Below are 25,802 nucleotides of genomic sequence, written 5' to 3' on the forward strand. Positions count from 1 at the left end.
TGATTTTGGGGGTCTTGTTTAGTTTTTCACTGCTGTGAAGTATGAAGATTGTATGTTGATAGAACAGTCTGTGAAATTCAGCTTTTCCTTCTTGTGTAGCAGTAATTTCTGTTTTACATCATTGTATAGGTTGGTGAAGTACAGGAAAATCTCTCCTGTGGGTTCCTTTGCATTTATTAAATCTGAATAAATTCCTCATAGCAGCAACTGCTGCCACCTAGTTTTTCACCCCTTTGTGAGTCATCTGTATCTAATGAGTTCTGATGTGAATGATGTGATGAGTGAGGACTCTCTCTCATGGGAGTCAAATTTTTAAGAGCCTCGGGTGAGATAAAATTTAATTTTCTAACTCATCTAAAAATCCAAAGTCTGTGTCATCCAGATCACTCTTGTCTCTATGTGTAGTTAGTCTTTCTAAGATTGGTAGTGCATCCAAGACACATCTTTTCTACACATGCCCAAATTATTCTTTGTCAATTTTACTCATTAGTGCAGCTGCTGAATCTCTTAATAAAATTTCTACTTTTTTTCTTATTTCAGATGTTAGGTTTATGATTCTGAAGTACTCCAGATTCATAAATGAGTTGGTTTTTTAAAATCTTGCTCTCTTTCCCTCATTCCTTCTCTTCAGCACCTTCACACCTTCCCTCCCCCAACAATGAGTGTGTCACTGTGCTCTAGCAGCTGTCCAAGTATCAGAGCAGTGGGTAGCTGTGCATCACAGATCCCAGTTTGGCAATTTCCTGTGGAAGTTTCAGGTGATTCATATGGCCCAGGTAGCTTATGACTGCCCACTCTTAATGGTGTGCAGCATCTGAGAATAGTTCCTGCAAGGGCTGTTTGCTTGTGGAGTTGTGAAGGGGAGACCGTGTCCATTTTTTGCTGCAGCCTTATTTTCTTTGTATTCTTACTATTGTACTTTCATCCTTATAATCTGTTTGGCAGATATCCGAGTTTGAAGAAGTGCTTGTTTTACACTTTTTTTGGTTTTGTTTTTTATTCCTAACACGCCTAAGGATTTGTACCTCAGCTTTTGTTTTAAAATTTCTTTATTTGCTATATTTTGCTTATGCATCTGCTTTGCTAAATTAGTTCTGGATTTTCCTCATTTAAGTAGGACCTAAGTTCTCTGACGGATGTTCCTTTTAATTGCTATTTAATTCAACCTTTGGAGGGGGCAGAGAGAGGAAAGGAAGAATGGTGGTTGGGTGTTTTGGTAGGTGTTACACATTTCCTCTGAGTTTCATATATTGTATCTTCAGTTGCATGTTATCTCTTAACATTATACCATCTGGCTTGTTATCTTAAAAAATATTAATCTCATGTATGGAAATGTCCTTTTCAAAATTAGATACCACTGTGTGGATTCTTCATATTTCAAAAAAGATTTCTCTAAATGCATATGGCCACTGGCACAGGGTAGCTCTTCAAATAGCAAAGTTGTGAACCAGATTCTTCTCATGCCTCAGGATCAAGGCAGAAGTTGCACGATAAATTGTCCCACTAGTAGTCTTTTTCTTCCTCTTGTTGTCCGTTTTAACACTTCCAGGCTAGTTGAGCTGAGAGATGTGTGGGCATCTTCATAAGCATCACAGATGCATTATTTTGGGATTTGGAGGTTGGTTGTGGCTAAATAAATTGTTAAAACTTGCAGACTCTTGCCACTGCCTCCCCATTCCTCACTCTCCTGGCAGCTGGCGGCTGTCAGGTGTGCATCCTGCAGATCAGTGAGGTGCTCCACTCGGGCTCACCAGCAGCTCATTAAATGGGTGCTGGACTGCCTTCAAAACCTGTGCTTGGTTTACAGTACAGCCCTGTTTTTCCCCCATCCAATTTGTGCATTCTCCACACCCTTGAAAATGTGGACTCTCCCTCTACCTTTATTAGGTGAACTTTGAATCCCTGTTTCTAAACTTGAGGGTGGCTATCCTGTCTTATATATCCCCTTTCTTCTACTTGCAGCTTTTTGCTACCAGGTAAAGTTATTTTTGCTTTAATTGCTCCTGGCACATCTGTTCTCCTCACTGTGCATGCAGTGACAGCTAGGGGTGTGTGAGGCCATCATGGGCTGATAAAAGGAAGTGTTGGAGGGTGGTTTCTTCTTATGGAAGGTTTCCTTCCTTGCCCTTAAAGGTATTACCAAGCATGAGGAGCTGGAAGAAGTCCTAGATATAATTCTGAACTTGAGTGTGAGTAAAAGAACACCCAAAAGTGTTTGTGGAGAGAGAAACAGAGAAAAATTTATATACATTAGTTCATTTTTCTATTCTGGTTTGATCTTATTGCTTTTCCTGGAAATAGGATTAGAATGAAAACCATCTAAAGATGTGCATTTTTTGTTGCATTGCTTGAAATTGAGCTATCTTCATGTAGCCCTGTTGATGATAACAGCTGAGTATGGAGATTTAGAGCTAACGTAAGATGTAGTCTCCAGTGGTTAAAGTCATAAAAGCATCATGTGTTGATGCATTGTAGATTTTATTTTTCCTTAAGTTACTTGATGAAAAGCATAATTGGAAATAGGTGACTGATTTGTCTCTTCAGTGTAACAATTCATGCTTTTCTAACATATGGAGTGGCTTTATGGTGTTCTGGTACTAAAAGCTAGCCTCTGAAATGTTCACTTTCTGCTATAAGCCCTTAGGCAACACGGTTATGGTTTGCTGTCACACAGGAGACTGTTTATATCGGTAAATGTGAGTGAAGTCTTGTCCTAAAAAGTAATGTGGCAGCTATAGCTTCCATTTCTCTGCATGGGCCAGCCAGACTTGCTGCAGTCTGTTAACCAGTAGTATTGTATTATGTGGAGTTTTTTCTTGAAGTCATTCTCACTCTATTGAAATCAAATAGGCAGCTTTTGGAGGCATAAAAATTTTAGGTTATTTACTGGATATCTTGCTGGTCTATGTGGTTTTGTGTGCAATTTAAATAACATTTTCCTCTTAAAGTGGTCATCTTTAATTATCTTTTTGTACATATTAAAGCCTTATCCACGACTTTTCTATTGAGTCTTTAATGTGTTCTTATAGATAAATTGAAAGGAGCTTGAGCTTTGCTCTGATGAAAGCCACGATGCCTTCTAAAGATGGAGCGTGGGGGTGGCAATGTGCTCATGCAGCATGAAAGCATTCAGTTCTTTCCCTGCAGAATCTCCTGCAAGAGAGGGCGCCTGTGCACACAACACATGCAAAAAAATTCAGGCTGGAGGGCTGTTGATGAAGACTCTCCTCTAGAATTAAAGACATGGTTATTTGAATGTTGTTCAGAAAGGAACCTAGTGACACATTGATCTTTTAAAATCATTGTAAATAGTTAAAACTTGACTTAAGAGCTGTAGTTGTGGAAATGCAGATCATGATTTTCACAAATGAAAACCCTTAGAAAATTAAAGGACTTTTAAGTTTTGTTTTATTTTTTTTTTTAATAAGCAAATCCAGGAGGTGGGGGTGGGGGAAAGGAAAAGCTTTGAAGTCTCTGAGATCTTTTCCCTGAGGTCAGAAGTTTCTGGTGATGTAACATACAATACAGACTAAGCCTTCACTTATCAAGGTTAAAGTTGACAGAGCTTGTATGAACTTGTCAATCATAGGAAGCAGGCAAAAACAAGCCAGCTGTTGTAAGGCATGGCTTTGAAAATCCTCTGCGTTACAGTAAATGAGACGCAGAGGTTGAGACAGATTCAGTTCTGCACGGCTTTCGAACTGGCTGGCACATTTGCAAGGATGCAAAGCTCACATATCCAGTGAATGTGGGTAAAAAGCTGTAAATCCTGGTAAGATTGTCTTGTCTTTAGTGTTAAAGCATGAAAGAAATTGCTAGAGTATGCCTTATTTACCATTTTTTGTCAGTTGTGAACAGGAATTTGCAGTGTTAATTCATACAGTATTTCTTTTGTTCTTCAGGTCTTTGAGCACAGGCTGCATCTTCTGCCTCTATCAGCAGAAGCTACAGTAGCAAATTAGCAATGGTGCAATGCTCGGTACAGAATTTTATTTTGCTTAGTGCAATCGACTGCTGTTTGCTGATGGGTTGGGAGAATGGGGGAAAACGTGAGTTAATTCCAGCTAAGATGCTCTGTGTGCATATGCTCACACACATGCGCTGTTTTTAGCAGCTTTTGTTTTCACAGTTGGCATCATGCACACTGGAATTAGAAGGCAGTGCCTTTCGAAAATACTTGTTTTCTGGACTGAGGGCTGCAGTGCCGTTGTTGTGGCTCAGGGTGCCAGGCTCAGGGTTCCTCTCGGCTAGGGGTGGTGCGAGAGCTTTTCATCTTGTTATTTGCCTGGCAAGCCTGTTACTGTGAGTACAGGCTTGCGCGAAGACCTTTTCCACAGCAGCAGGAGCTGTTAGCTGGGACTGTAAGAGAATTGGATGTGACTATTAGAAGCAAGTGGGTGAGTGTGGCTCAGAGTGAAAAGATGGCTATTGAAATGTGTGCATGTTAATTAATTTAAATAACTGGATTAGGATTTTTTGTTCCTTTAGAGATGAGCTAGCTATGTGTTCTTTTTTAGTGAGAGAATGCCTGAGAATCCCAGGTGACCTAGTTGTTATTCACAAAGTGTTTCATTTTATAGCTTGTCTTCTGTTACCTAATTCTTGTTCAGCTGCAAGCAGCTGTTTTCAGTAGTAATAGCAACAAGAAAATAGCAACAGCATTATCAGGACAAAAAAGTCTAAATGAAAAAAAAATCAAAGGAGTGGCAACTGGAATGTAGGGGTTTTTTTAGTAAATTGACAAAATAATCATTCTTCTTTGAGCTTTTTTTTAATGTGATTGTGATTTCCTTGTTAGCAGTGTTGGAAAATACTGTCTTTTGTCTCTGCAATGGTTGCCATTTGTGTAATATGATGGTTCTCGTTATACTGTTGGGATATTCTGATGATTGAATTCAGTGTGTAAGTACTGAACACATTAACTGGCTGACTTGAGTAGAAGTAATTTTAATTCCATGCAGGTAATCCCCTGTGTGCTAGGAGAGGCATGCAATAGATAAAGCAGTAAGAATACAGCCATAAAAATTACCTTTTATTGTTTATTTTTGATGTGCAGCAGAATGGAGGAGGGGCTTTTGTTTTCTGAACTAACGAAGGGAAAGCCTCATTCCCCCTGCCCTTCCCCACAGAATTCTTCCCTTCTGCATTAAGGCCCTTGTGCTGCTATAAGAAATATAAATTTAATCAGATTTTATTTTTGCTATGGGCCTATGTCTTTTGCTATTACCTATGACTGGCCTACATCCATCAACATAACTTTGTTTATTTACTGCAGAATTGGAATGGATATGTTCTTTGTTGTTTATTTATTTATTTCTGATTTTCATGGGGCAAGAGGTAACATTTTTAGAGAGGCAGAATGAGACATGAAAACTCATTGCCGTGTGTATATTGCCATGCAGGCAGGACAGGAGAGAAATTCTGGTGGAATCGATGGACTGGCAAGTAGTGTCTGTTACTGTATTTCATTCTGTGATAAAGCCAGATGATAATGCAAGGGTTGTTAAGGTAGAGTGACATTTTGCTTTATCACATTGGGTGCAACAACTAAGCTGTATTTAGTGTGACTGACTAAACAGATAGCTGCCATTGAGGCACAGATAATGTTAACAGGCTTTCAGAGACAGAATTGAAAAACCAAGACTTGCGCCATGATGAACGGGTTGTAGTGTACCAGTGATGTGCTGTGGGATATACATTGTGAAATATCTTGCTAGTTTTGTACCTTCAATTGTCTTCTGACAGGCTATTTTTTTTCCCCCTTGAGAGAGAGAAAGCATTCTCTCATCATTCAGTATTCATTATTCTTTTCATCTTAACACATGTTTTGGTTTTAGGACCGTTTGCTTCAGCAGTGCTTCTTGGATGCTACTTGCCATCATCTGTCTCTTCAGACCAAGGCAGTGGACAGCTCTACTTCTTTGTAGTGGCTTATATGCTGTGCCTCTTCATGGCATGACTGTTAGGCTACAGCCATCATGGCTCTTTAGAGGGTTCTTTATTCTCTGCATTTATCTTTTAAGATTTCTAAGTAGTTTCATAAAACTCTCATGTAGCATCTTTGGAATATGTTTCATATGTCGCTGTCTGATGGATAGTGTGTGCTGTACTGACTCAGTAGTGAAAGCAGATAGAGAGTTCATTAAAAAAATGAGCCAGTGGTGAAATAATAGCCCTGGTATTGCATGTCCAAATTGTGGTTTTGTGTTGTCAGTGTCTCCTGAGTATTGCAATAGTAAAACCAATTTAAGGGCTTAACTGGTCCTGGACCCTCTGAAAAAAAAAGGATATGGGACTCAGATGACGATTCAGATAAATAATAGACAGGAGACATCTCTGTGCAAGTGAAGTCCTGAGTCAAGTTGTAGTCCACAGAGAACTCAGGTTTAATTCTAAGTTGGCTAAACTTGGTTGGCATAATGGTTGTCTAAATATAGGGATCTTGTGAGATCTGAGATAGCCTAGCATATTGGCTTCCACCTGCCTTCTCTTAGGGGAGCTGATGCCTTTGAACCTTTAAATGTTCTGAAATCATAGAAGACACCCATCATGCATTAGTTAGTGCTTATGCATATGGATTAAAATGTGGCATTAGACGGCAGATTTTTTCCTGAATTTCCAACAGTCTTGTCCTATGCAGCCCATTCTAACTTCATAGCATTGTGTTGTCTCAAGCAGAACTATACTGGATAGAAGAAACTACCCTTTATTTGTGGATTATTGCAGAAGTGCTTTTGGATCCCAGTGTGCCATGTGCCAGACAAATACACAATGAAAACACAGTTTCAGCATATGAAGTTCATAGCTTAAAAAGTATTGGCAAGAGTTGTGCCTATAAACAGGATTTTGTCATATGCAAAGACAGTATTTCCCAATTGCTTTAAGTCACATGGTAATCTGTTCAAGCCAGGTCAGGTCCTTGATCCTTGTTTCTGTGGGGCTGTACAATTCCTACTGCTTGTATGCTGGAAAGAGCAGGAAGACAAAGCTTAAAGTGCCTAAGAAGGACACTGGCTCTTCTGGCAGAGTATCTGCATACGGTAACTTTAAAGGGACTGCAAAACTGTGGCCTTGATTTTGAGTGTTTGTTTTTGTAGGGTGAGGATTTTTATGGAAGAGTCATACTCAGGTATGAAGGCCTTTTTCCAATGTAGCTTGTAGTTCTTGAGAAGGAATTTAAATTAAATCAGAAACAGCCACTCCATTTGCTCTCCTTTGCCAGTGAGTTAGTGCAGGACATATCATTGGTTACATAACTGTGCTTATGTTTTATGGTGAAACTTTTGCACAGAGGTCAGGTCTTTAACGAATGATACATTTTTCAAATGTTGGCTAATGCATTTTTGCAAAGCTTCTCTAGTCTGGGATTTTGAAGTTGGAGCGTCTCGTGGCACTGTTTGGGTTGGCCTGAAGTATTTTCAAGAAACTGTAAATCAGACAGATAAAAATCAAACACATTGAGTTTATTGAAATCACTTTCATTTATTGAGATACAACATTGGATCAGATCATTCTATCTCTCTATCCAGATTTAGTCAAGTCTTGAGTATGGGGCAAATGAAGAAAGTGATTTGGAGTTGTTTTTTATGGCAACCAAAAATGTTATTCTTCTGATAGGCATCTATACATAATGATTCATTTTAGTAAATGCTCACTGACTCCACTGGCAGGCTTCAGGTTAATGTGTGTGTATGTGTATGTGGTTTAACCTTCATGCAAGAGCTCACATTACTGTTACCGCTCTCTGGTTTGTTGGAATAGCCTGTTTGTATTATTGCTCGGGGGACTGGAGGTGTCCAGGCTGGGGATGAGACCTGGGAGGTTTTTGCCCAGCTTATTCTTTACGTGGCCTTCACATTTCAGTCTTGAGTGTGTATGCCCCAAGCTAACAGGGTCAGAAGGAAACTGAGAGAGGTACTTGTCCATTTAGGTAGAAAGTAATTTGTGCCAGTATGGAGATCCACATTCCCACCCCCACTGCAGTAAGTGATGCTGGTGTGGCTGTGGCACTGGGAAGGTGCAAGACACAGAGCAAAGCTCCTCCTGTATTCACTGATGAGTGCTCAGACTCTTGTCTCTCTACACAGATCCCCTCTGGGAATGCTGAGCCCTCTGCTAAATGAGAGCTTCTCAAAAATGCGAAGGACTGGTTTGTGTAATGAAGCAATTCTTCTTTTCAGTTAGAAGCCTACACTGGTTTTCTGCCTCCTGCCGTTTAGATATGAAAGCTCCTACAGCAAAATACTAAAACCAAATGCAGTAGGAAAGGCTCTAGTACTAGACTCACCCTTACTGAATACTACTTTGTAGCAATAGCATAAGACTCTTAATTACACTTCCTTTGCAGCTCGGGTTAAGTGACTGCTGTAAGTTGCCTGACAGTGAAAGCTGTGATGTGCCGTGCCTGGTTGGGGAATGTGTGTGGGCTTTCCTGGTTCTGTTGTCTCAGAAAGGCTCCTGCAACTTGGGTAATCGTGGCATTGTATTATGGGGGTGGGGGAGCTTTGGATTTGAAGATAGCTAAGAGTTTAATGTTTTTGATGTTGGCTGGTTTGTTATCTAGAATGAAAATAGTAATTAAGTCAATTGTCATGTTTTCAGATGACTTAAAACTGTCCTGTCTCTCACTTTGTGATGTTTGGTTATAAATGATGAGTTCCTTTCAGTGGTATGTTATCTTTGCATAATCCTATGGGCTTCATTTCCAAACCAGCTGTATTCTGGCCATATTATTACATGATGCACTGACAAATAGCAAGCAGCTTAGTGGACTTCTCAGTATTGATAATAATATAACACCTTTGCAGGTTCTTGCCACTGTGTTCTCCTGGGGCTTGAAGCTTGTTTTCTTTTCCTCCTTTCTGAACAGTAAGCTTACATCTCTCCAGAATAATGTGATAAGCATGTTTTGCATGAAGACGCACTCACACTGAATGCAATTTAGCTTCAGTAAATGTAGCCACCACCTCTCCTCGGACCCATTTTGTGTGGTGCTCCAAAATTTTTTATTAATTTTGTGGAAGCTGTATGAAGTCATGTGTGTAATCTCTGAATTTTATCTCCATGTTTGCAAATATGGCATCTCTAAATTTCTCTCTGCTGCAATTCTTTATGTTCTTTTGCTCACTTTTGGAAGGTGACAGCACTGCTAGAGCATTCATTGCTTCTGAGCCAGATTTAAAAAAAAACATATATATATACATACACACCAATATATTGGTTACATGTTTTGGATATGCAGATGTGTCAGATTAGTGGTGTTCTCTGTCCTGTTTGCTTCCACCAGCACTCCCAATCCCAAAGTGCATGTGAAGTTCATGGTATACTTTGCAAACTGGCTAGGTAATGCATGTAATTGATGTCTTCACAACATTTTGTGTCTTACCCTTGATTTTTCTGTGCACCTGAGAGCATCTGTTGCATTGGTTTTTGTTGTGGCTTATGGACGTGAAGGTGCATTGGGAGGCCTTTTGCATGGGTTAATGAGGAGAAAATTGTGCTGTTCATGGATTATCTAGACAATGAAAAATGCTGGTTTAAACACAGTATTTCATATGTAAGGCCTGCAGTCTTCATTTGCTAAATATTTCCATTAAAATTAGTGGATCTATTTACAGGCCTGGTTCTGCTTACTTTGAACTCACTAGGGAAAATGAGCTAACTCTTGAGATGCCAAGATGCCATGTAACCAAATCTGAATAGTGTTGGCCTTTCGGGCCTTTTGTATAATTTTTTACTTCACAAAACTGTCCTTCATCTACTGTTAGAAGAGGAGTCAATAAATATTGCTTTGTAAATCAGAATTGACTCTGAATTTTACAGACAACTTGAAGTTGTCTGAACCAACTACTCTTAGTTAAGAGCAATTGAGGAGACTTGAATGTCAACAACACTAATCTCCTCATTCATGTTAAATTTAAAATTTACTGGTTAAAGTTGAATTTTAAGCCTCCTTTAAAGCAGAGGGCAATCCAGTCTCCTCTCGGGGCTCCAGAGGTACTTTCTCCTGCCTTCTGCTCCTTCCCCAATTTGTCTTTATCTTGTGAGCACAAATGTACTACGTCTCTTGTGGCAAAGGACAAGCATGGAACTGCGAAAGGCTGTTTCCTGACTAGAGAGACAGAGTGTGAAACTGGAATAAACCCAAAACCATTTAGGATAAGATAAGGCCTTTTTGGCCATTGTTTGTCATTTGTGTTGACATGGCAAAAGAAGTTCAACCTTAAAATAAGTTTGACCAGAAAATAAATTTCTAAATTTTCTTTTCTGCCTTGATTCAGGAGATAGTGACTTTCCTTTCCCCAATTTTTTAGCTTCAGCAAATGTTTTGTTTGCTCTCATTTCATTTTGCAGCAGACACAAAAATTCAACCTCCTGGTTGGTAATTAAAGTTCCTGGTATTCAGTTCACATTTTAAAATGTTACTGAAGTATTATTGCACCTAGATAAGAAATGTGTTTCACACGCTTTGTTACTGACTTGGGAGCAAGAGGAGAATTAAATTTTAGTATTAGAATTGCTCTTCTGGAGACAGTTTTGTTTTCTACCAACATTTGGCCGTTTGGCTGTGCATTTAACTAAGCTGTGCACAGTGTAGCGCCTCAGGTTACCCAGAGGTTGTGTTGCATCCTGTGGCGCTCCATACCCTAATTTAGCCTGACATTATGTTTGGACTCATCACGTTAGATTAAGTACACCATGTGTGCCCATACATGAGAGGATGTTTTTGTGCTGTGCAGTTACCATAGATTGGAGGAGTTGGTGTTCAGTGTTGGATGTGATCTTTGTGTTCAAGCTTCCTGGGCTGGTGCATTGGCCTTGCACTGAAGGGAATAAATTAAGCAGCATACTAAAAGTATGTTCTTTTCTCTAGGCAAGCTGACACAGCAGCCCTGAGGGAAAACCCACAAGAGAAGAGGGATCAACTGGACCAGAATTTAGGCCATAAGTGGAAATCTTCTGTCAGACCTTTGCATGTGCAAGAACCTACAGTTCTGCCTCACGAGAGTCGGGGCAGGTCTGGGACATTGCCTAGTGACTACCGATACTCTCAGGAAAATGTGAGTGAGAAGAGCAAGGATTGTAGCCTGCCTCACCTGCCCTACTCTGAGCCGCAGACCTTGAATGAGAACCACTCCTGTCAGTCCTGGAGCAGAGGAGAGGAAAACCACAGAACAGAGCCAGTGCCGCTGAACAAGAAGCGTGGACCTGCTCCTCAGAGGCCACCACCACCTAAAAGAGATAAATACAAGCGACCAGATATTTCTGCACCATCGCTCGGCGCCTCTTCTGAATCTCTGCTGGTGACAGCCAGCGGGCCCTTTCTGTCCTCATCCCCCAGCTCCGCCCAAGTCTTTGCCAGTCAGTCTGCTCTCTGTCAGAGCCCTGCAACTTTCAATGGAAAACTGAAGAGTGCTAATCCACAGCAGCTCCAGCAAGTGTCATCCACAGAGAATGTTTGTCAGCACTTAGAAGAAAAAACACACCTTAAGTCTGAGTCTTCCAAGTATCGGTATCTTCAAAAACCTGGCATGGAGTCATCAAGGTCCCCTTCTCCCCAGTTTGCACCACAGAAGCTCACTGATAAACCTCCTGTGTCCCTACATGATGAGAACCCAGCCAGGTACTAGATGTAACTCCTTTATTATTTTATTAACACTTTTTGCCCAGTTAGACTGTATTATTGATTGTCTCTTCATTTTCTTTACACATTCTTCAAGTTCATTAAGCACTGAGCCATTGCAGCATATTTTAGAGACCACAGACATGTGTGAAATTCCTTTTGGTACTATTAATGTCCTTCAGCTGGTCTGTGGTTTCTTTTAGTTGACTTGTGCTGCCCAGGTGTTACACCAGTAGATAGCAGAAAATTGAAAGGGAAGGGTTCTAAGGGATTTTCCTCTGAAAGTACAGGCAAAGTCAGAAAAGTCCCTGTCATCCTTTCCCCTACCTGAGTCTATATATGTGTAAACATGAATCAGTGTTGGGAGGGACAAAGCAGATATGGGAAGGGAAGCTGGATCCTTTGTGAGAACATCTGTTTTGAAAACACACAGAGTAATATACACTTGCCAAATCATGACTGGTTTTATGTTGCTTTTACAGTGAAATGTGGCACTTCAGGTTGTCTGTTGAGGGGTCCTCAACACATTATGTTGACAAGGACTGAACACTTAGTAGGAGATTGTCAGTAGTTTCCCAGGGTAGATAAACTCAGAATTAGACAACTGACTGAAATTAATGGATTGCTGCATTTGTCATATGCCGCTAACATCATAAAAGGTTATTCTCCCACAAGATAACAAACTCTTCCAGGAAGCCCAAGAATCTTTGTTTTCATAAATCCTTCAGCACTATAATTCATGGTTAAAGAATGAAAACAAAACCTCTACATTTTTGCAGAGGTTGCTTCTCTGAGCAAAAGCAGTTGGCATGGCTTTTCTCTACTCTAATGTAAGTGGTTGAACAAACTCAGGCTGTTTTCCATTTTGTCTCATGACATGAAAACATGAATCACTTTTTCCTAAATAAGCCTTGATGTTTTTCCTCTTACAACTGGAGGAAAAAATGAGGTTTCATTCTGCTGTGTTTTTAACATGAAGTAATAGTATAATTTACAATGAGAAGTGCAATAAGTCATATGAACCCTAGAACCCATGTGCTAAGGTAGATGACAGTAATGACTTCCTTCATATTTTGCTTTGACTTCCTTAATGTATTACTTTATGAACAGATATGAAGGATGCTAGAAAGGCAATTGTATTTGTCCTTCCTTTCTGCTAAGCTTTAATATTGAAATGAGCACTGAGGTGTGCCTAATTATATGCCCATATCTGAAAGACTAAATACTTACCCTGCAAATCTTCTGTTAACATGTAAAATTCTTAGGCCCAGACAGCTCTTGTTTGCACACAATGTATTGTCCCCAGTTAATAATTAAATTACTCACTAAAACAGGTTCAGCCAAAAAGGACAAGTGTGGTGGCCGTACCTCAGAACTTTTTATATGGTATTTATTTCATATGAATAAAATATGTTAAGTAGATTTATCTTAATACATAGTTAATCAGATTTGGCTTATTATTTCTATTGGCTCCTTGCGTATGAGAGTTTGGACATGCCACTTTGCATGCTGGGGGCAGCTAATGTTTGATGATGTTAGCTTATAGCTTTTGTACTCTTTTAGGAGAAGTGTCTTGTTCATCAGCAGGCCAAGGTGAGTGTGTGTGCAGGGTTTCCTGCAGTGATTTAGGTAGAATAATGTGTGTGGGGCAAGCACACACCCACACATTACCGTGTGGTGTACTGATGGTGTACTGTACCCTGATGGTGTACACAACTCAGCTGTTGCCAAAGACAACTGTTTAGCAACAGCAAAGCTGAAAAGAGTGCATCAATAGATTTCCACTAAACCTAAACTCAAGTCAAGGAGGGACTCTTTGTGGTTGGGTTAAACTTTAGAGTGTCCAGAAATGCTGCAAGTCAAAATTTCATGCTGCCTTTCCACAAATGGAAAAGCTTCAGAAATCAGCAGGGTAGTGACTGCAGAAACAGAATTTTTGAAGCACCTGGTGTTGAACTGTCTTTGCTTTTACTGAGAGCAATTGATTTAATGATGCTTGAAGTTTCTGGAAAATCTTTGACTAGGCTGAGAGGAATGTACTCAAAGTCTCAAAACAGATGCTGGGCATTTTAGATGCTTTAGCACTTTAGATCATCATTTTAGATGATTTAGCACCCAGCTCACTTCTTTTCCTGTTGCCCCCTCATACATTTATGCATTCATCTTATATTTCCACCAAATTCCAAAATACATTTCTCTTCACATTCTAATGGAGCTTCAAATGTGTGGGCTTTAATTAAAATAAGATAAGGAAAGGGTTGGGGGTGGTGGCTGGGCATTGCCCAGCTCTGCTGCAGTCAGGAAGAGGGTCCCAATGCGCAGGTGGGGAGCTGGGTCTAAGCAGTGGGCACAGAAGTGAGCTCTTCGAAGTGACAGTCCCCTTGAATGAAAACAGCCTGATGAAATGGGAGTGGGGAGGTTCAGCATGGGCTGGAAAACCTGCCCCAGGAGTTGAATCAGTATGTCAAAGCATATCCACAAAGCTTGTGGAAAGTAAATACCTACTGGGGGGCTGCACGTTCATTCAGAGGCAAATATACATTTAAAATACAAGATACAAAAAATGTCAAGTCAAACAGATTCTGCTGTTCCCAACAGTAGAAAAGTATAAACTTATTTTAGGGAAAGTGACACACCCACACTTACAGAAAAAGAGCTGTAGTATGTCTTGGTCACTTATGTGAAAGGCGGTGAGCTACCCAACCAGATGAAACCAGATATTTTAGCTAGTAGGCAATGTTCCTTTCCTTGCTGTAGAGGTTCCAAACCCACATTATGACAATAATTTTAAACTTTTTGCAAACTCAGAACCACTAAACTAGACTTCAGTTTCTTATATGGTTTACATACACTACAGATGTTTCTGTAATGTTATTTAACATGTTATTGTCCAGTTTAAAAATTTTAAGTTAGCATCTGCTTTATATACCTTTCCTTACTGAATGGCTAAGGTGGCCCTTTGTGCTGTGCAGTGCAGAACTTCTGCTACAAGCTTCTCTTAAAAAGGATATCCAGAACTGTGTGTTATCCTCTTCAATGACCAGTTTCTCTTCTTTAAGTGGAAAACTAGGACACTATGGTAGGATCTATTTATTAAGCTTCTATATCATATGTGAAATTTTATAAGTGAAGATTTTCTTTTAACCATGTAATTAAGTTTTGAATGATTTCCAGATTTCTCATGTGTGGTTGATTGTTACTCTTGTAGCGCAGCAAAAACCTAGCCTGTGGGATGCTCCCATCTGGTCTGTTGTCTCTTCCCTTGGAAGAGCTGAGAATTGATGTGAGGGCATCACAGACTCCCCAGGCAGCTCAGCGGCCTGTCAGACCAAAAGGCCACTGTTGGATCTGTGTGAGGCAGTGAGGGTGGGCACGTTCTCCTCTGTGCCTGTGGCAGCAAAGGGGTAAAAGGTGATTCAGTAGTGCTGTCTGAAATCTGGGGCCTGGCTGCTGAGAATGGACCCTGGCATTCATGGAAACAAACAGAAGTCCTGTATCATGAGTATTGTACAAGGCTGATGTTAGGATCCCTTACAAATGAACTAATAATACTATTTAAAACTTGTGTGCGGAAAAGAATGTGTAGATTTACGGTTTGAGATACAGTGCTAGGAGTAGTCCATTATTTCACTCTCTTACCTGTCTTTTTGGGTTTCCCCTCTGATTTGCAGATATGAATTGAGATTTAAGGTTCTTCAATTTCTAAGGATGAATTTTGTTTATTTTCCAGAATTGAAAGGGTTATAGACAACAATACTACAGTGAAAATGGTTCCCATCAAGATAGTTCATTCTGAGAGCAGCGCAGAGAAGGAGAGTCGGCAGAGCCTTGTCAGTACCATGGAGCCTCCTGCTTTACCCAGTGGTTTGGAAAAGGACCAGATTAAAACACTCAGCACTTCTGAGCAATCCTATTCACGATTCTGTGCTTACACCAGGCAAGGTGTAGAGCCAGAGCCAGAAGCCAGAACCAAACCAGTTGACCGTCAACCAGCTGAAGAACCTGGGAGCAACTTGAAGGACAGCAGTGCTGCCACACAAGCATCCAGCTATGTAAAGGCCAAAGAAAAGACCTTTGAAGACTGGAAGTCAGAGGAACTTGCTAGAGAAATTGTGGGAAGAGATAAATCTCTAGCAGACATACTAGATCCTAATGTGAAAATAAAAACAACAATGGATCTGATGGTTGGTATATTCCCTAAAGATGAACATCTCCTGGAAGAAGCTCAGCAGCGCAGGAAGCTTCTGCCAAAAGTTCCCTCTCCAAAAATTTCAGAAGAGAAGTGAGTATCACTTTCTGTAAGCTGGTGTGTCTTTGTAAGCTTCTATCCAGAGTGTGTCAGTATTCCATGGGGGCTGGAGGTGAGTCTTCCTTCTGTGGAGGGTCTTTTCTGAGACTTCTGTGATAAAATAGTAGTCAAGCATATACTACTAGTGTTACCATTAATGACAGAAACAACACTGTTGTACAGTATGAAAGATTTCCAAGACATGGTTGAAAGCCAGTTTTTGACAACTTAAGAAATAATTAACTTTTGCCATTTCATCGTGATTACATATTCTACTAAGATCATCCAGTCTAGTAAATGGATAGAGAAGGAACAATATTCTTGCCTTTTTTATGTGATGAAAATTTATCATGACACCTTGAAGCAGGCATGAGGCATTTCCTAGAAGTGAATGAGATCAAAGAAAGAAAATAATTGAATTCCATTCACATTGATGTTCTATTTTTGTTTTCTTGATACAAATTATCTGTTAAGTTGTATCCTTCTCAAGAAGTTTGATTCCAGATCAAAAAGTTAAATACTTATATTGTACTATCCCAAACGGATACTGTCTATGACACTGAGATTTTTTTTTTACACTACTTTGTAAAATGTAACTTTTTGTTTTGTTTCCAGATGCAATATCTTTGATGCATTTTAGTTCTTGTAATGATGTATGATCTTCTGAGTGGTTTCAGTTTTAACTTTTGCTGAGCATGTACTGAATTCATACGGATTTTATTCTCATATAGTGTTTATTTATCTTATTTGTATAGGTAATGGTTTTCTCTTGAACCCCCTGCTTGCTTGGGGAAATGATGGCTCTAAAACATTCTCCTTTGTTTTCATTGATTAGGGTGTCAAGACAGTTAATGAAAGTTTTGACTTTTTCCCAGGAAAGAGGAGCAGAGTGCACCATCTGCCATCTCCCTGACAACCAATTCTACTTACTACAGCACATCTGCACCAAAGGCAGAGCTGCTGATTAAAATGAAGGACATGCAGGAGCAGCAGCAACAGCAGCAGAGTGAGGATGATTCTGAAGATGAGCTGGATCATGACTTGTCAGAGAAGAAGGTAAAAGACATTTCTAAAAGTGTAATGGGAGGCTCTGAATTGTGTTGATTACTTTAAATGTGAATTTGTTTGAACAGACTTCAATAAAAGGCCTTCTAGATGTGAAGGAACTCTTGGAAAAAATCAGCCTCTTTTGGTGCTGGGGGCGTTTTGTTTGTTTGTGGGGATGAGTTAAGTGTACACCTGTGAATTCAGCCACTTCATATTAAGTGCTTCTTGCAACTTGTTGCATGTTTTGGAAAGTCTCAAAGGGAGAAGTCTTGATGAGGTTTTTTAAAATACCATTTTCTATTTGAGGTCCTTCTCTATTTCTCATTATGTAAAAAAGAAACAGGAGTGCTTATGTATCCCACTGAAGCTGGTGGTGGTTTTAGTTGTTCCAAATTTTTGAAATTTAGGTCCAGAATTTGGGTTTGTCTTGAGAGAGAAGGAACATACACACACCTTCTTTTTTTCTTTTTTATTTTCCTCCACCTTTGTTTTCATGAACAGCAAAATGTTTCTCCTGCCTCTCAAATTAATAATGATTGTGGGAGATAATTAATTAGCCTGGTGAATTCACTGCAAGTTGCTTGTCACAAGGGAGGGAAGCAGTCTTCTTATTCATCCCCATCCTTTGGTGTTTTATTTCTGATCAAAGGTCATCATAATTCCCTAGATACTGCAGTGATGATCTGACATTTGTGAGGTTGGAGAAAGTGTTGTCCTACAGTAAAATCATTGCATTCATCTCATTAGTAACTTGGCACAAATTATTTTAATCATTGTTCCCAGTATGGATAAGCTGGAGGAAATGTTCTGTTTGATCAAGTAAAGTGATGTAGTTTAACTCTGTTTACCTAAGCCAGTAATGCAGTGGTGTGCAAACCTTTTCTGTCCAAGTCAGCTTTCTGCTTAAAAATCAGCTGCCCAGGGTATACTTGATAATCCAGTCCCAAAAAAAATTATTTTTAATTATTAGGACTGTATTTAGTTGCTAAGAATGAGAGATTTCAACCTGTGGTTCAGAGCAGGCGTGGCTGGCACTGCATTCTAGTGGGCTGTTGTGTTTTCTGTTATCTCTGTGTTGTTTCAGCCTCCCTCTGCATCACACTGTTCAATGTGCTGTGCACTGCCCCTGGCATGGTGGGTCTGTTGCAGGAGCCCTTCCCTCACCCTCTTGCTAGACAGCTGCTGCATCCAACAGCTGTACTACTTAGACAAATTAGGGATTTCATTTCATTTCAAATTATTTGGTTTTATCTGGTGCCCCATGTGATTGTCACATTCATGATTTTGTTAGCATTCATTTCCTTCTCATTAATTACAGAACAGGAGGGAGGTAAAATTAAGCCTTTCTTGTTTGCTCAACAAACGAAATACTTAAACTTTTTATAACCATTTACTTTTGTTGGTTTCTTAACAGGAAAATCATGTTTGCCTTTTCTGTACTTCTCCATCCATCCCCCAGCTTCAGTATATACCACTAATCATATGACACAGGAAGGTTTTCATGAAGGGCTTTTAGCAGAACTCTCCCATCTTCTCCTCTAAGTGTCCATGTTGTAGCACACATGCCCTGCTGCTTGCTTCTCTCCCTGCTCTTCCACATGGAGATGGAGCACTCAGTTCAATGGGCTTTCATCATGGATCTTGTCAGAAAACATATAAAACTCTTTGTAAGTGGGTCAAGGCATCTTTATTAAATGGGCAGAAGATGAAGCTTGGTCCAGCTTCTCATATTTGGCAACAGTTTAACAAGGGATTGTTAGGGACCTGAACATTTTAATGGCACACTTTATGACTTCAGTAGTTTTAGATGGGCCATATGCCCAGAACCTGTTTCTTGAAACCTGGAAACTGGTAGTTCTGTCATGAGATATCTTAATTGCAGTTCACTGTGGAATGATTCCTGTATTTGTCATTCTCTGCTCTGCAAACCAGAAATGTGGAGTGCTATTTTTTACTTTTGAAATAAGTGGAATTTCATATAGGGTTGTTAATTTTTTTTATTATTTTTGAGCTAATCCCTGTATTCCCAGCTAGCAGGAGTGGAATATGTGTCTCTTGTGTACTGAGTTTAATGTAGGTTTAGCACAATTATAAAATACTGATCAGATTTTGAAGATGCTATAAGAGTGTTTTTTGTAGTAAGGAAAATCCATGTATGGCTGTATAGAAGTTTCCCCTTTGCCCTTAGAAAAATTTCAACAACTGCTGAAGAGTATAAAAATAATTCATGTATACCAATTTTTATCTGGTTTGAGGCTTGAATTCCTTAGGAATGGGGTGGTGAGCTGAAAGCAGAGTATAATTTACATGAAAAAGCATGCCAAGCATCAAGCCACCTGAGCAGTGCTGTGCTGAGCCACCTTCTGTGTTGCTAGTCAGATAAGCAAGAATGACTTTATTGTTTTCTTGTGTACTGGTACAGAATTCACAGCTATAAATTATTCATCTGCCAGTCTGAAGTAGACTGCAGCTCTTCTGGCTCAGTAGATATTGAACATAATACAGGTTTTCTGCTGTTTAACAAAAGGATATAGTGAGATCACAGTTGCTGCATGCAGAGGCTGCTTCATCTGGGTACGAAACAATCAGTAATCATAATCCAATGCTTAATAAGATGTGACAGTCTTAGTATTTATGGCCTTCTCACCTGAAAAATTGTTGCTTTAGAGGTTAGCTTCAGCTGCTTGGGATGTTACTAAACAGGCTGTTACTGGGAAAATGGCTTCTTTCTTTAATAAAGAAAGAAACAGAGGGAGCTGATCTGGACTGGCAGACCAGATCAGTGAATTCTGAGCAGCCATGTGGCTTTTTTTTCTTTCCTTTTTTTCTTTTTTCTTTTTTTCTTTTTTTCTTTTTTTCTTTTTTTCTTTTTTTCTTTTTTTCTTTTTTTCTTTTTTTCTTTTTTTCTTTTTTTCTTTTTTTCTTTTTTTCTTTTTTTCTTTTTTTCTTTTTTTCTTTTTTTCTTTTTTTCTTTTTTTCTTTTTTTCTTTTTTTCTTTTTTTCTTTTTTTCTTCTTTTCTTTTTTTCTTCTTTTCTTCTTTTCTTTTTTCTTTTTTTTCTTTTTTTCTTTTCTTTTTCTTTTTTTTATTTTTTCTTTTTTCTTTTTTCTTTTTTCTTTTTCTTTTTTTCTTTGTCTTTTTTTTCTTTTTTTCTTTTTTTCTTTTTTCTTTTTTCTTTTTCTTTTTTTTCTTTTTTTCTTTTTTTCTTTTTTTTTTTTTAGTTAACTAAAGAAAGTTGCAGCATAGCTGCAGAAGTGAAAAAAAAGTTGAGATAATAACATAGAGCACCAGAGTATCTTGCTGTGTTTCAAATGGTGAAACAGCAGCATAGTGCATGTCATCTGAGGGAAATGAGAGCGTAGCACTGTGACCTACATAATCCAAATCAAACTGCATTTGCATTGAGAGAAGGGACGAAAAAATCAAATCCTGCAGATTAATCAGTCAGTAAAGCAGGCATCTGTAGAACTGCTTACTACCTTAATCTTTTGGGCACCAAGGCTAACAGATAACCCAGATCCAGATTAACCTGGACTGAGTACATTAAATCAAAAAGGAAAAAACCAGTATGGATAATCCATGGGTTGAGTTTCTACTTTCAGAAAGGCTGCTACATTTTCACAGTGTAGTTGCTTTCTGTTAAGATGACAGACTTTGTTTTGTGCTGGTTTTTGTTCCCAAAATAAATTGGCAATGACTGTTCAGTGGCCTTTGTGAGCAGCAGCTGCTATCAGTATGTTTCTCAGTAATCATGAAGGCTTGTAATTAGATTTGCATTTAGAAAGCAAAGTTCCTAAAGAATGTCGTGAGTAATTAAAAAAAAAGGTAGGGGTACTGTGAAATAATGACTATTTTAAAGGATGTCATTTTCATTCAGAATTTGCACTGAGGTGTATGTTTGGAGAACGCTTTGGAAATTTTTCTTACCTGAAATTAGCTGAATACCAAATAGGCACCTACATTTAAATAACAAGGCATTTTTTAGGGTGTGAATTATCTCAGAGTCGACAGTTGGCTGTGCTGACTTACACCAGTGCACCGGCTGGGCATGTCAGAAACAAGAGCTCTTGCCCAAATGCAGAGAAGTAGCACAGAGGGACCACAGGTGATCAAAGGAGATCTGGATTCTTGGTCTGGTTTCTGCTGGTTCTGCACCTGATGTGCTTTTCTAAGGCAGTGCAAGTGTACCTCAGGCAGTGGGGACTATAGTGCAGAACCCCCCAAACTTCAAGTGAGGCTGTGTATTCGCCTGGCCCGGGACAGTGATCCTTCTTTGGTCCTTTGGCAGAGCCACTTTGCACGGCTTTGCTCAGAGCTGCTTTCTACAGCACAGTAGATTTTATTCCCTGTTCCCTAGGGATTATGACTACCCTGCAGAAATGTTGTAAGGCACTGTTAATGCTATGATTTTCTGAGAGTGGAAGGACTGCTATTGGAGGAATGCTAATATTATGCAGAAAGGAAAAGAAGGCTTGACAGTGCCCTAGTTTTAACTACATCATGTAGAAAATACAGGATTGTTTTTCTGGTACTGTGTATCTTCCTAAGTGTAGCTCTTCAGCAAGGTGTTGTGGACCTGACCTGATACTTAGAGACACAGACACTTGCTGTATTTTCTGCTGTTCATAGCAGCTTTAAAGCTGCTCAAATAAAAAGCAGGAAGGCTTCTTGGTAGGGTGAAAAGCTTTCATCTTTTTCCACAAAGGCAATTTGCTTTAGCACAGGTCTTAAGCTGAGCATTGTGAAGCTATGTCCTGAACCTTTGCATGCAGAGGTATAGACCTTTGACACAGGCATGTATTTATTTGTAATGTACTCATTGTCAAAGCCTCATGGAAGTTTGAAATATATTAAACTAGGTGACATGACTTTCAGAAGTAAGGAAAAATGCAGTAGTGCTAATAAATTCTTATCTCCTTTATTTTCCACAGCAAGAACTTATTGACAGCATTAGTAGGAAGCTGCAGGTGCTGAGAGAAGCACGGGAGACACTTCTGGAAGACATCCAAGCCAACAATATCCTGGGAGAGGAGGTAGAGGCCATTGTGAAAGAAGTCTGCAAACCAAATGAATTTGACAAATTCAAGATGTTTATTGGCGACCTTGACAAAGTGGTCAACCTCCTGCTCTCCCTGTCTGGTCGTCTGGCCCGGGTGGAAAACGCCCTCAATAACCTGGATGACAACACCTCTCCAGAAGAAAGGGTGAGAAGGGCCAACAATAATATTCCTACATATAGGGAAGCTCGTGGGAGACGGGAGTTTGCCTGGTTTTTTTTATCTAAGTTGCAGCGCTCAGCATGAGGGATAGTGTGTAAATAAATCTCATAAGACTTTTTTTTAGATTTCTTAAAACTTTCCTCTTTGCCTTCTTTTCTTGGAATACTGAAACTATGAGTGGCTTGCTGAGAAAAAGTGGGTTTGGGGTGCAACATACTAAAAAACAGACTTCTTGGCAAAAGTTAAAAGAAAATGGGAATCTACTGATAAGAGCATAAAAAGGAGGTGAACAAAAATATGGTAACAATTCAAGATGTGAAATGGAGTGTTTGTGCTGTAATGCAGAAAGCTTGCAGACTTCTTTATATTCAGTGAGGATCTTGATACAAATCTATAAGGTTGTTAAAAAGAAAATGCTTCTCACCTACTACAGCTTCCTTCCGCAATGCCTAGTGAGGAGCAAGAGCAAGAAACAAGGACAGGCCTTTAAAAGAAGGCGGGGGGGGACAGGGGGAGGCATGGCAAAAAGAAAAAAAAGTTTTCAGTAGAAAACATGATTTACCCAGGCAGAATAGCCTGGTAGTGATGTGGAGGACTCCCAAGAGAAGTGAAAATTTAAAGAGCAGGAGCATTCAAGGTGCTCTTAACCTCTTGGATCCCACCTCTGCTTGCAGCAATTTTTTTAACTTCAAATCCCATCAGGCTTACCTAGGAAGGAGATAGATAGCACTGCAGATATGCACCAAAGGAGAGATGTAGAGAGTGTGAAACTTAGACTAAAATAAATAAGAGAGTGTGGAGAGGGGTGTGTGTTTCAAGTGAGTTTAGCTTCTGTGGTTAAATGAATGTGAAGTAGGATTTTTGGCTTGTAGCTGTGGACTGAAACAGTTCACCTAAACATCGTAACAGAATTTTTTCCATAGGCTGTGGCTTCATGTTATTTCTTCAGCCTGTTGCATTATTTCACACATAAGAACCAGCAAGTGCTGGGACTAATCTGAAGCTGTGCTTTTTCTGTTTGGCCCTAACATAATTGATTAATGGCTGTTCAGACTTCTCTCTGACTGAGGTGGAAAGGAAAGTATTTGACAGCTTATTAAAGGGCAGATCAAAGCTTCTGACACTTGGAGAAATTTAATCCCCCATTAGATTTTTTTCTAAGTGTGGTTTCAGTTGCATGATGGGGAAGGAGCTACCATGATTTGTGTACATAGGGAACACAGTTTGAGAGCTGTGATAAAAATAGCTTACTGGCTGGATGTGGAAAAGGAAGATGGTGAGGAGGTGGTGTAGTAAGGACAGTCAGAAATTGTCTGTGTGTTCTGATGTCAAATTTATACTGACAGAACTCCAAATCCCTAACATATTTCAATCCCCATTCATCTTCACATGTACTGACACCAATCTTGCCATAGTAACATCAGGAGAGATCCATCAGGACTGAGATGAGCACTGGGGAGGAAGACTTGAGGGTGTTGGTGGATGAAAAGCTCAACATGACCCAGCAATGTGCACTTGCAGCCCAGAAAGCCAAACATGTCTTGGGCTGTATCAAAAGCAGCATGGCCAGCAGGTAAAGGGGGGAGATTCTGCTCCTGTGAGACCCCACCTGCAGCACTGCATCCAGCTCTAGGGCACAAAACACAAGAAAGATCTGGATCTGTTGGAACACTTCCAGAGTAAGGCCACTCAGTTGATCAAAGGCCTGAGCACTGCTCCTATGAAGACAAGCAGAGAGTTGGGGCTGCTCAGCCTGGAGAAAAGAATACCAAAGAGGTCTTAGAGCAGCCTGCCAGTGCCTAAAGGGGGCTTACAAGAGGGCTGGTGAGGGAGTTTTTACAAGGGTATGTAGTGATACAGCAAGAGAGAATGGCCTTCAGTTAAAGGAGGACAGGGCTAGATGAGATGATAGGAAGAAGTTCTTTCCTGAGGGTGATGAGGCACTGGAACAGGCTGCCCAGAGAGGCACCCATCCTCCTACCTGGGAATATTCAAGACCAGGTTGGATGGGGCTTTGAGTAACCTGGTGTGGTAAGAGTGGGGGTTGGAACTATATGATCTTTGAGGTGCCTTGCACCCCGAACCATTCTATGATTCTATGAAATGTATCTTGAAGTGTTGAATTTAGGCTGGTGCTTGTGGCTTTTTTGGTTGTCCTTTAGTATTTGTCCTTTTAGTCCTGATAATATGTTAAAATGATAATATGTTGTGAACCACTAATGTACCATATAAACAAAACAGAAGATTTTACTTCCATTGTTGGGAACCATATTCCCAGTGACTACTGATTTTTCTTTCCAAGATGATGTTGTCTAATAAACATTGCTCTGATAGCTTTCCACTTTCTAGGAGCCAGCAAGAGCTTACCAGACTTTCTCAATAAAAGCAGTCAAATAATGACTGCTGAATTTATACTTTGACTGTCAGATGCTCTGCTGTAGTCTTTTTTTTTTGCCACAGGGAACAGTATCAGGTATTTCAAGTTCAGCTTCTGAAAGGGACTTCATCTGAAGAGCTACCAGGCCCCTTCCTCTTACAAACAAGGCCAGTGTCATCTCATTGCTTGTGCTTTGTGTCCACATCCTCTTGCATTCATCAGATTCTGGCTAGTTACTGCTGCTCAGCATGCACACACCTGCAAGGCTGCCCTGGGAGCAGTCTAGCCACACTTCTGGGTTTGAGGCTGTCTGCTACTTGCCCTGGTGAGTTCAGGAGAACTTTTAGTTCCATCTCTTTGCAGCAGATAATTCTGCTTGCAACTTGCAGTGGGATTTTTTTTCCCCTGGCATAAGCTCAAGGGAAGATTAAACTGTTTTTTTCTAATAGTGTGTGATTTTTCTGACTTGTCTTCTGTAGCTGTCTTGAATCCTGAGTTAATCTAGGCTGTGTATTTTAAGTACATTGAGAGCACAAATCTGAAAACATTTCACTCTTGAGCTTTGGTCCGTCTGTAGAAGGAGTCAGCACAGGATGCATGTGCAACTCTTGACAGGTAGGTTTGTTAAAGCTCACTGGTCTGTAACCCCCCCTTTGTCTCATACTTCCATCTTGAAAAGACTGTTTTATATCCTACAAAAACACTTCTCTATAAATCCTTCAGGCTTATTAAACAGCATTGTGATTTAACAAAAGGTGCAAATTAAAAAGATGGACACGTTTATTAGAATAAACTGGGGTTTATTTGAAGGAAGCTTCTCAAAGAAAATTCATCTCTGAAGCAAAGCTAGAAGTTATGGATTGGTACCTCTTAGGGACACTTTTTAATTAAGTTCAGACACTGTATAGAATTCTTGATGTCAGAGTAAGCCAGCCATACTGTCACTGGAAAAAAGCAATCACTTGTAAGCAGACATCTGAAATAGGTTGGATTGATGGTGCTCCTGTGTCTCTCCATGTACTGCCAAAGGAGCGTAGCCAGGTGATTCCAGTGGGTCTGTTGGCTGTGCAGACAGGTGATGCTGGGGGAGAGGCTGCTGTCTTCTGCTGTCCTCTTTCTTTTGCTTCCTTTTTGCCCTTCTGTTGTCTTGCCTCAGCTTTCACTCTTGCTCATGTCTGAATACCACAGGACTTCACATGTCATCGGGAAGGCTTGTGGATGCAGCAGAATTGCTAAATACACAGTGCCA

The 25,802-nt window shown here is 39.9% G+C and overlaps 1 protein-coding gene across 2 annotated transcripts in view; it reads left to right on the forward strand.

The window, feature by feature from the left end:
- The window catches only part of SHROOM2 (shroom family member 2), a 117,435-nt gene that overhangs the window by 88,376 nt on the left and 3,257 nt on the right, over positions 1 to 25,802 (forward strand). For both annotated transcript variants that reach the window (XM_041472441.1, XM_041472442.1), the window contains exons 6-9: positions 10,874 to 11,623; positions 15,354 to 15,905; positions 16,787 to 16,967; positions 21,889 to 22,161. In XM_041472441.1, the coding sequence (XP_041328375.1) occupies positions 10,874 to 11,623; positions 15,354 to 15,905; positions 16,787 to 16,967; positions 21,889 to 22,161 (1,756 nt within the window). The remainder of the gene's footprint in view (positions 1 to 10,873; positions 11,624 to 15,353; positions 15,906 to 16,786; positions 16,968 to 21,888; positions 22,162 to 25,802) is intronic.

This window comes from Pyrgilauda ruficollis, unplaced genomic scaffold, assembly GCF_017590135.1.
Source record: "Pyrgilauda ruficollis isolate IOZ18807 unplaced genomic scaffold, ASM1759013v1 scaffold29, whole genome shotgun sequence".
Lineage (NCBI taxonomy): Eukaryota > Metazoa > Chordata > Aves > Passeriformes > Passeridae > Pyrgilauda > Pyrgilauda ruficollis.